The sequence below is a fragment of the Peromyscus eremicus genome, chromosome 5, assembly GCF_949786415.1.
Source record: "Peromyscus eremicus chromosome 5, PerEre_H2_v1, whole genome shotgun sequence".
NCBI lineage: Eukaryota > Metazoa > Chordata > Mammalia > Rodentia > Cricetidae > Peromyscus > Peromyscus eremicus.
The window spans coordinates 42724222-42735755 of record NC_081420.1 but is presented as its reverse complement, the minus strand read 5'-3'; the positions used below and the strand labels follow the sequence as shown (position 1 = coordinate 42735755).

Here is an 11534-nt window from a genome sequence, read left to right as displayed (position 1 = left end):
GATTGGAGTCTTTAGTAGCTCAGTCGCATGAACATGAGAGGAAAGATATGAGCCTGTTTTTAGCATCTGTATCATAGACGACCATCATGTCCTCCAGTTACAGGTTGCAGTGAGTTGCAGCTGACAGTCTTACTGATTCTTAGAACGCGATCATTAAAACATTTAAAATGTTAAGCAAGGTTGAATCCAACCAAGATGATGCCAACAAATGGCCCATTCTGAATATTTTAAGCCAGTTCCACTGTTTGACTGAGGAGCCTTCTTTTCAGTTTCTAGACAGGCTAGAACCAAACACCAGTAAGATTCAGCACAACTCACCTTCTGCTGTGTGCTTCAGTTGTCTATGTGTGTGGTGTGTGGGTTCAAGTGTGTGTACACAAGCATGTGAGTTACTTCTGCACAGCTCAGATTTCCCATCCTTTCCCAGGCGATTGTGAGCATTGCCACCCTGTAACATGAATCTTAAAAGGTCTTATAATAAAAAAAAACCCAGAGTCAGATATCAAGGTGAAAGCTGAAAGATCAGAGAAGCAGAACAGTCAGCCACTAGTTCTTACCTCTATCAAGAGTGAATTCCTGTTTTCTCACACCTTATATACATTTCTCTGCTCAGACACCACTTCCTGGGATTAAAGGAGTGTGTGATTCCCAGTACTGGGATTAAAGATGTGTGCCACCACTGCCTGGCTCTGTTTCCAGTGTGACCTTGAACTCACAGAGATCCAGACAGATCTCTGCCTCCCAAGTGATAGGATTAAGGATGTGTGCCACCACTATCTGGCCTCTATGTCTAATCTAATGGCTGTCTCTGCCCTCTGATCCTCAAGGCAAGCTTTATTAGGGTATGCAGTATATCATCACACCATCCTAATAGTCTAAAACAAGTCTGCTAGGGTTGCTCACCTTCAGTAGTGACCAGTCTAGGTAGCTAAATCACCAGCTATTCAGACACTACGTATCCTATCTGGTTTTCTTTTTCTTTTCTTTTTTTTTAATTTTGTAATTATTTTTATGCACAGAAAATGTAGCAATACACATTTAACTTGGTTTAGTGGAGAGTTCTTTGGTCTTTGCTTTTTCCAGCTTGGCAGTGCAAGCCACAGATTTAGGACTCAGTACACTGCCTCCCCAGTGGCGGCAGATCTTGTATCTGTCATTGCAATTGGTCCTAATAGCTTCCACCAGTTTAGGTAGGGCACCCTTGTCTTCTGAGTTAACCTGTGTGAAGGCAACAGTGGTGCATGTGCTTCTGTGGACCAGCCGCCCCAGCCTGGCCTTTCCCTTGATGATGCAGTAGGCACCCCATCTTTGACACAGGACAGGCAGAAGACCACCAGCTCAATGGGTCTACATTGCCGGCAATCACCACCAGCTCAGACTTCTTGTTCTCCACCAAGGTGATGCTGTATTGACCCTGCTCGAAGGACAGGTAGTCTCTTAGGTGAGACGTCCCCTTTGCCAGCAGCTTTCTTCTCAGCGTGGGCCCGGGTCTTACTGCTCCTGCTTTGTCTCTGGTCTGTAGCTGTGGGCAAACTTAAGCAGCTGGGTAGCTGTTTGCGGGTCCAGGGCTGGGGGAACCGGTTAATGGCAGGAGGTGCTTTGAGCCACTTATGGGGAACGACCCTTTGCCACTGCGGCCTGATGTAGCGGGGCCATTGGAGGAACGAGTGAGATCTCTTTTGGGATGGATGTCCTGCCCAATGTCAAACTTCTTATGCTTTTTCTCAAACAAAGGACTCATCACCTTTTTGGCCTCCTGTTTCTTCACAATGCTGGGGGCCGAGGCCACCTTCTTCCCCTTGGCCTTCCTTCCTTTGGGCATCTTGCTGGATTGGAGAAGAGAGAAAGCCCATGTGGTTTTCTTAACAATCCTACTCAGTGTCTAGTCAAGAGAATAAAAGCAATACACATTATTGTTGAATCAAAATTGAAATGATAAACTCTTCCCTTTTTCATCTTATCACACCTATTTCAGTATGGGATCATCTATTCAAACCAGAGTCACAAAATTTTAAGCTGGAAGAAAAAGCCATCAGCCACTTCTCTCACTTTTGAAGTTTGGAAAGCAGAGAGTGTAGAAAGGAGGCTCTCTGAACTAAACCCATGGTGTGCACCAGGGGAGAGATTGGGACCTGTCTGCTGTTAGATTTTACCCTTTACTGGAGTCTCAATACGGAACACAGTGTGATGCTATACCTACTATGGCCAGGAGAGGGTGCCAGAAATTGGTGTAAATAAATAAAGCAATCAAATACTGTCTTTTAAGCAGGAAGCACACATTCAAAAACTTAGAAAAAGTAGATCGCTATCATGTTTTCTTATTTTGAAATGTGTAAAAGATAACTAATTCTGAATCATAAACAACCAAGTAGTTTATTCAGGAAACAGGCTCAGTAGACTGAGTGACTCCTTCAAGTTCTTTTTACTTATTTTTAATTTTTTGTTTTGTTTTGGTGTGTGTGTATGATGTGTATGTGTGTTTGTATGTGTGTGCATGTTTGTGTGTGTGTGTGTGTGGTATGTATGTGATATGTTTGTATGTGTGTGCATGTTTGTTGGGGGGGGATGTAGAAAAACGCTTGCCACAGTGTGTGGCAAGTTAGTGGACAACCTTGGGTGTTGATCCTTCCACTTTGTTAGAAACAAAGTCCCTTTGTCGTTCTCCTCCACAGTTACCAGGCTAGCTTACCTCTGAGTTTCTGGAGATTCTACCTCTGCTTCCATCTTGCTCTGCTAGCACTAGGGTTACAGATAAAGTATGTGCTACACCCAGCATTACTGGGGTACTGGGATTCAAACTCAGGTCCTCACAAATGTATGGCAAGTGCTTTACACCTCAGTCATCTCTCCAGACACCTTTTCAAACTCTCCGTGTGCTCCTTGAGAGGTACAGGGCATCAATGAGTTAGTTCCTTAAACAACCTAAGCCTGAACTTCATCAGAAAAATTGCAAGAGGTAACACCAACTCTACTCTTGCTAGGAAAGAGTGTCTGTTATCATTTAGTGGGTCAAGAATTAGTTCTTCAAAAAGTGCCATTAACTACTGAAATGTTGGGGGAAATGTCTACCACTTTAATTGGCTCCTAAAATTGACTAAATGATTTGAGAATACCCTGTGTTCTTTAGTAACATCTGAGCATTTTTTTTAAGTTTCTGAAAATGTCTTCATATCATTCCCTTCTACTGTCTAGTTTAGGGTGGAAGTTCTGTCTATACAAAATTTTTTATATGCTAAATAACAGCGGCTTCTGCTTGGGAACTTGCTGGACTTGTATTTAGTCCAAGTCTTTTGGGGTCTTTAGTGACCTTGAGCAGGTAAAACTTCCTAAATTCCAATTCTCCCACCCGTCAAATGCAGTTTTTATCTCCCTTGAAGGATTATTATAAGGATTAAAAGGTTGTAAAATTTTAAATTGTCCCTAAAACTAACCTATTTATTTTAACACCAATAAGCTGACTCAGTCCCCAGGACATTGTGTGCAAAAGGGAAAAGTTATTGCTCATGATGGTGACTTTCCCAAGGACACACTCTTCTAAGCGGCAGCGCTTCGACTTGATTGGTCATTCTGTGTTTTTCAAAGCAATTCTGTTGGAAGAATTTTAGGTTTTCAGTTAAGCTCTCTAAAGTGTCCTTGCAGAATTTCCATCCTGAGAAGTCCCTGTCCCCGGGCACTGTATGTGGATCACACTATTGGCTGGGTGAGCCTTTCCTCTGTGGCCTGTCTTTGTCTCTTATTTCCTGCCTTTTGTCCTTCTGGGGTAAATAAATCTTTGTGCTGAGGACTTGGTCTTGGGGTTTCTTGTGCCAATGCTGGAACTTTCTATCATAATTGATTCTAGTTTCTTTTAACATACCAGATTCAAGCCTTATCAGATTTGCTCTTCGTGGTTGCTTCAAAGTCTACTCGTGTGTTACAAAGATGACTTTTCTCAGAACAAGATCACAGCAATATTCATATATGGAGGGTCTGAGTTTCAGGAATTTTGCACAGTGGAGCAGGCAATTTCATCCAGAAATCTGTCTCCCAATGTGACTGTACTGAGCTTGCTCTGGTTCTTTTCTCTCATGTTACTAACTTTGACTAGTACCTGCTCTCAGTCACCTCTAGAGGGTGCTAAATGAACACACAGGAGCAGAGAGGCACAGCGGCTCCCAGACAACCACCCCTTCTCATTCGACAGCTGGTTGATTCTGAAAGAGGTCTTCAGCTTAAGTCTCTCTGCCTGTGACTCAGTCAGCAAGACCAGCTTTGAATCGCAATTTTAGGGATCCGTGTCTAACAGGGGTTCTTGCGGCACCTAGCCTTTCCCAGTCCACAGAGCAGAAGGCATGCTGGGGGTTCTGGCCCTACTTCTAGCTTTCTTGCCTGTTGGTAAGTATATGGCATAGATGCTTTTGAGATTTCATGGTTTTTTAGTGGGAAGCGATGCTGGCGACTTCCTATTCTCACTCTGTTGCTGTTACCACTGTAGGCGGACAAACATCCTCCAACTTGGAAGAAAGAATAATGTCAATCACCAGGCCAGTGGGATCCTCTGTTATAATCACTTGTGATATTCACAAAACAAACAATTATATCCACTGGTACCAATTCCAGGAGGGGAAGGCCCCACGGTACCTTCTCTACTATAACTTCGTCAGTTCCAAAACTGTGGTGGATGGTGGACTCAGTTCAGAGAAGTACCACGTTTATGAAGGCACAGACAAGACTTACAAATTTGTACTTCGGAATGTGGAAGAATCCGATTCTGGTGTGTATTACTGTGCCAGCTGGGCTGGCACAATGATTCAGCCTTGCCCTTGTCTGTACTGAAACATTAGCTTGCAGCTGTTCCTAGTGTACAAGACAGACCAGCTCCCCTCTCACCTTCTCTACTCTGAAAAGGGAATTCTGGGTACCATGCCTTATCTTCACCTTGTATCGTTCCCCTTTCCCCCTGGTCAGCTCTGCGCTGGTTCCTAACAGTACCACTGGACATTTCCACAGACCAAACTACCATCTCTAATCCTTGACCAAGAACCCTTGACTGAAAATATAATGCTTCCAACTCTCTTAGGGACTGTTGGAGACCCATCCAGTTGGCAGTCTAGGATATAGAAGTTTGCTTAGGACTGATATTTGTCACAACATATTTACATAGGAGAGCATTTGGGGAATGCTACTTAAGTTGATCCACATATGTGATCATGACACAGAACAAAAATTTTTTCATTCCCTATATTGTGAGAAATGGTAGAATAACAACTTTGGGCTTTCTGAAGACTTCATGCTGATGTACATTCATTATCTTTTGAACAAACTGATTTTTCCATTACCATAGCATCCATAATATTGTTTGTGGGATGATAGTACAGGAAAATACATGTAAATATGCCAACTATTTTGTCTACTCAAAGAACACAACTTGAACACACTGAATTTCAAAGATAGAACTGGCTTCTTTTAGGGGCTCAGGAACAAAGATTTCCAGTCCACAAAACAGCTGGGAGCTCTGCTGGAGGGGACATAGATGTTGACATTTGCATAGCAGAGTGAGCTTTACAGTAGACAGCATAGTTCTCCGGGAAGACTGTCAACATCTGGCTACCGTTGTTGCTTGGGTTAAAGTAGAGGATGCTGGTTTCTGTGCCACCTCAAGTGGACTAATTCTCTTGTGGATTCCCTTGCTGCTGTTATTATCTTTAGGGATTGTTGGAAAGCTGGCTTATTTCTTTGGCTACTAGTTCTCTCCTTTGTTCCTGGAGAAGTAAACAGCTTGGGTTTGCTTTGGAGACACACAACTTTCATTTCAGGTTAGCATGTTGGTCCCATGGAACCAGAATTCAATCTCTCCCAATGGCCTCCCATAAACTGTATTTGACACACAAACTGAAATTCATCCCAGAGACAGATCTGCTCTGTTTTAAATAAATACATCTAAAGCTCCTCTCAAAGCCAACCTACGTTTTGACACACCAAGCCAATACCTGTAATACCATCAAATTACTGTTTTTTCCTCAATAAATAAAACTAAGGATCATGTTGAATGATCTCATAATGAATAGTACATAATTGAATTGAAAAACACACAGGAAAAGTAGAATGGATGCCACACTAAGTCATACATAAGGATATAAAATTAATTAATATATAATTAAGGAGATTACAAGATTTGTTGGGAATCTGTTGATGATTTCATGATTATTAAACAAAATGGGTTTTTGTTTTATAGTCTTAAGTATCATTTACTGTTGGTAGAAAGAGCTGCCAGTCATTGCATGAGCATATGTGTACTCTACCAACACCCTTGCCCAGTTCACTGAGGAATACTAATTTTATTCCATATATGGTTATTTTAGGGTTTCTATTGCTGTGATAAAATAGCAAGGCCAAAATAAACTTGAAAATGAAAGAGTTTATTCTAGTTTACATCTCTCAGATCACAGTCCATCATCAAAGGAAAACAGGGCAAGAACTCAAACAGGAAAGTGTGCTGCTTTGCTGCTTACTGGTTTGTTTTCCATAGTTTACTCAGTCTGCTTTTTTTTTCTTTAAAGACAGGGTTTCTCTGTACAGCCTTGGCTGTCCTGGAACTCACTCTGTAAACGGGGCTGACCTTGAACTCAGAGATCCACTTGCCTCTGCCTCCTGGGTGTTGGGATTAAAGTGTGTGCTACCACCACGCAGCTTCTCAGTCTGCTTTCTTATAGCACTCAGGATCACAGGCTTTGGATAATTTGTTTCATGGGGAAAGGTGGGTGCATGCCATGTTGTGCTTGTGGAGGCTGGAGGACAGCTTGGGGGAGTCAGCTCTATCCTTCCACCATGTAGATTCTGGGGATCAAACTCTAGTTGCTAGGCTTAACAGCGAGGTCTTTTACTACTGACCAATTTGCAGGCTCCATATTTTTAAAAGATATGTAAGTTTAAGTATTTATAATGCTCCATGAAACAATACTATGGAAACCCAAAGCTGCATTCTTGGTGTGTGTGTGTGTGTGTGTGTGTGTGTGTGTGTGTGTGTGTGTGTGTGTTCTGGGGGACAAACCCAGGGCTCATGCACTCTAGACAAGTGCTCTACCACTGAGCTATACCTCAGCCCTTCATGTTCTTTACAACAGTAAGTGCATGGTAGAAGGATACCCAACTCTTGACCACAAGAACAGGACCTGCTACATTTACCCACTGTTGCCTCGGGAGACGTTGCTCCTTTAGAATTAATACACCTAAATATTTTGTACCCACTGTTCCATTTGCATTCTGATGATTACTATTCTACTCAAGTTTCATTGATTTCAGTTTTTAGCATATAAAAGTTGCAGTTGCCAGAAATCCATACCTACACTCTGAAAAGAGATGCAACAAAATTTGCATCCTGTGGGTTAACTTGATTCTTATTGTTTATTTTAGTTAACCAAAGCAAAATTGAAAAATAAGAAGATTTCTACAACAGCCCTGAAAATGAATTTCGGCACACAAAATTGAATGAACAGTGTTTTTTTAAGAGAATCAGTTCTCTAGGGGAGGAAAGAATGCAACCAACCTCCACCTAAGAATGCAGTGATAATAGCTACTGTCTTCTGATGCTGGGTGTCAACCATGGCTTTAAGCACTCTGTCTTTTAATCCTAATTAAAATATTATTAAAAATAAAAAGATATCCATTATTGTTCTCATTGTCTCAATTTTATAGATGTTTTGGAATTAACAGATTGAGACTTTCATGCCACTTGGTAACTGATACTTGAGCCCAGTTTAAACTGAAAACTTTATTGCTTTGATTGCAGAGTGAAACATGAATGAATAAACTAACCCCCAAATCCTTCTATACTGCAAATACTTTGGGCTGAAATAGAGTATTTTCTTTTTCTTTCTTTTCTTTTCTTTTTTCTTTTTTTTTTTTTTTTTTACTCATTGTATGGTAAAAAAAAAAAAATTCTTGTACTCTCCCAAGTCACATGAAAATGAACTTCAGCGCTTACTTAAAAACGAACTGTAGAAATACTTATTATGCATTCAGTTTTCCTGAGCTTTAGTTTTTAAGGCTCCCCAAACATCAGTTCTATATGGTAAGTGACAGTTATTGTGCAAACTCCTCTAAAAGAAAGAGGTGGCAGAAAGATTAAAGGATGCTGATGGTGACAGGGAAAATTTACATGCCGGTTGTTCATTAGGAGTCTCATTTTGTCCCCATCTCAGCTAAGACCTCATGACAATTATGTTAGCGTGTACCTCTTCCTAAACATGTGACTAAAACAATGATTCTCAGCTCAAGGTCTTCTCCTCTAGGAAACACTGGCAATGTTTGTAGACATTTTAAGTTGTCACAACATGGTGGAGTCATACTGTCATCCACTGGGTAGAGGCCACAACTCAGCTGAACTTTCTATAGTTCATAGCACAGCTTTCTCCTCATACCTCAGGACCAATGACCACAACCCAGATGTTAACAGTGCCAGGCCAAGAAACTCTGGACTAAGAAAGCCATGTCCCAAAGGCTTGGTAATCATTGAAATCAATAAAATAATAATGTTGATGAGAGCCTACAAGATATCAAATTTTGTGACATTTTTCTCAATAAATGGGATGATTGTTTTGGTGTCATACAGAACTGGGCAAACCTGACTCTCAGGACTGGCTGCTCTGGGTGTTCCTGTTTTCTTCCTAAACACTATAGGATACAACTCCTGCTCCTTCATCCTGGCTTGACACCTTCTGCTCCAAGAACCTTGACTCCCCATGCTTCTCCTTAGGGAGTGTAAGCCTAAGGTTTAGACACAGAGCCCAGACAAGCAGGTGGTATAGCTACAAGTATTCACTTGCTTTTCAATCTGTGAGCTTGTTCCTCTATTCCTGAGATTGGTTGAGGGAGACTTTTAAGTGATATTGATTGTTTCTGTAATTTTTATATTTCTCATAATGCTGTTCTTATGTTTGAAGTAGAAATTGAATACAAGTGAACGAAGTGAATGTATTCCACTGCAGAAAGGAAGCATACATTTTCTCTGCAGTTATACACATACAGATTTTCATATATACTTGGGCACTGAAAAACTCCAAATGAAGTTTTTGAGGATCTGATATCTACCTCAGGAGGAAAAACATGATTCAAGGTCAGTTACAGGTAAAGTGCAACAAATGTGAGGCGTGTAAAACCCTCTCCCCCTTCTTTGGTCCTTCACACAAATTTCATGGAAAAACCAGACATGATGACATGCTGGGCCTGGGAACCTGCCGTGATTAGAGTCATAGCAATGAGTACACACACCCTCAGCATGTCTGCAACCACTTCCTTCCTAGCATGGAGCAACCCAATCCAGCCCTGAGCCCTGCTCACCCTCAGCCCCCACCTGCAGCATTTCTATCAGGGGAAACCAGAAAAGGAGTCTGATGGCTATCGACTGTGCCCCACAGATGCCAGGAACTGTGGCCCCAACTTTCTGGGTCAGCATCATTTCCTGTTGACTTGGTTTAGACATTAAATGTTGTAAAATTGTCTATCTCAGGGAGAAAGCAAGGTCCAGTGTTTCAGTTGCTGTGGGCTTCCAATAATGTTGACTCCTAGTGGAGGTACTGAGAAGGAACACAGAGCAATGCACATATTTTCAGCTCCCACCAGCTGTCACATTATACAATACATAGTCTATCTGCTTAGAATCCAGCTCAATCAACAGATCGATATAGTCAGACCACCTAGAGATGCATAACTACTTTTGGTCTGTTGTACCACTGAAGGAATTAAAGCTTAGGCAATTGAAGCCTAATGAATAAGCAAAGATAAGAAACGCTGTTTTCTGAACTAAACCATGAGGCCACACTAAGAGGTGTAAGGATTGCCATTCTGAAAGTGGATGCTGAGATATCTGTAGTACATTAAGATGGAAGAAGAATCCTTCACTGGGATCTGGGGCAGGGAAAATGTTCAGGATGCTGACATCAAAAACCAACTGGGGCCACTTTGGCCATTAGACGAGCCCACAGCATTGGATGCTTGTAAAGGACAAGAGGGAGAGTTGGTGAGACAATAGCTAATCTCATATGTGAGTTTTCTATGCGTGCTCTCAATCCTTTGCATACACTTGTAACACGAATCTTAAAAGGTCTTATTAATAAAAAACTCAGAGCCAGATATTGGGATAAAAACTGAAAGATCAGAGAAACAGAGCAAGCCACAAATACTTCTCAAATACTTGATACCAAAGGCATGAGATCTCAAGTGCTGGGATTAAAGGAATGTACCACCACTGCCTGATTCTCTCAGTGTGGCCTTGAACTCACAGAGACCCAGATGGATCTCTGCCTCTCAAGTGATAGGATTAAGGGTGTGTGACACCACTGTCTGGCCTCTATGTCTAGTGGCTGGCTCTGTCCTATGATCCCCAGATAAGTTAATTAGGGTACACAATATATTGGGGTACACAATATATCACCATATATACTATTTCCTTTAAGCCACACCACCTAAAATATCTATTATTCTTTTCTCACCAACTGTATCAGCTCAGAAAATAAGTGAAATACTAAATGGTCGAGGCGTTTATCCAGGCAAGGGCCCCTGATAAATCAGGATAGATACTCAGCAAACAAGGCTCTTTGGGGATGTTACTAAGTTGTTTCATCACGGGAGGCATAAAAGAATCAATTAATTATTTCCATTCCATAGAGGAGACATACCACAATGTAACATTACTTGATGCAAATTATCACTGTATGTTGAAGCAATGCTCAGGACAAGTAATTATGTGATTTTGTAGAATAAGTAATATGCCAATAATTCTCAGTTACTTTTTTTCATATAAAACATTTCAGTATCCTTATCTTTTTTATTTTTAACAATAGCACTTGTAGTAATCTTCTAGAAATAAAGGTATTCTAACAAGAAGGTACAGAAAACATCTGTATCTATTTTTCAACTTAATTAATCTTCAAAATTACGTCAACATGTTCATTCTTGCTCTTCACTCTGTCAAGGATCCATGATACGTTGGTTAATTTGAGGGAACAGAGAGGGATTTTCGAGGTAGGCAAACATAGGAAGTAGAATAAACATATGATTCATCTATTTTTCCTCTATCTCTAGTTAGGATCATGTTTCTTTGATTACCATCTAGATCTACATGCAAAGAATATTATACAGCCTTTAGAATGAATGTCTGTGCATTCATTAGTAAGATTTAAAAATACAATGGAATATAATGAAATTTTCATACAGTGATTAATAATCTCTGAACAATACAAAATTTTTCTTGACATTTTAGAAAAGGAAATATATTTCCCAATTTTTTAAGAGTAATTATTTACAAAGAAATAGGTGTTTTAATTTCTTCTACATACATTTCTCAATTTTACTTGTTCTTAAATGAGATATTGTGGTTTTATAAAAATGATTAGTAATGTTATTTTCTGTTGTTTGATAATAGTTAATGACAACAGTGAAGACTTAAGATGTGCATGGCATACATATCTGAGCATTTAATTCAGTGCCTTTGTGTAGCACATTTTTATAAATTTCCTACCATTTCAAAAACCTATGTGTGGGCAAGGTGCACAGGT

At 40.6% G+C, this 11534-nt stretch overlaps 1 pseudogene and 1 gene segment (V, D, J or C); one reads left to right on the top strand and one right to left on the bottom strand.

The window, feature by feature from the left end:
• Positions 1-1038: 1038 nt before the first annotated feature.
• On the bottom strand, positions 1039-1822 carry LOC131911035 (large ribosomal subunit protein eL8-like; annotated as a pseudogene).
• Positions 1823-4428: 2606 nt separating this feature from the next.
• On the top strand, positions 4429-4815 carry LOC131911034 (T cell receptor gamma variable 8-like). The segment is given in 1 exon segment: positions 4429-4815. A coding segment is annotated over 1 exon segment (387 nt).
• The last annotated feature ends 6719 nt before the right edge of the window (positions 4816-11534 follow it).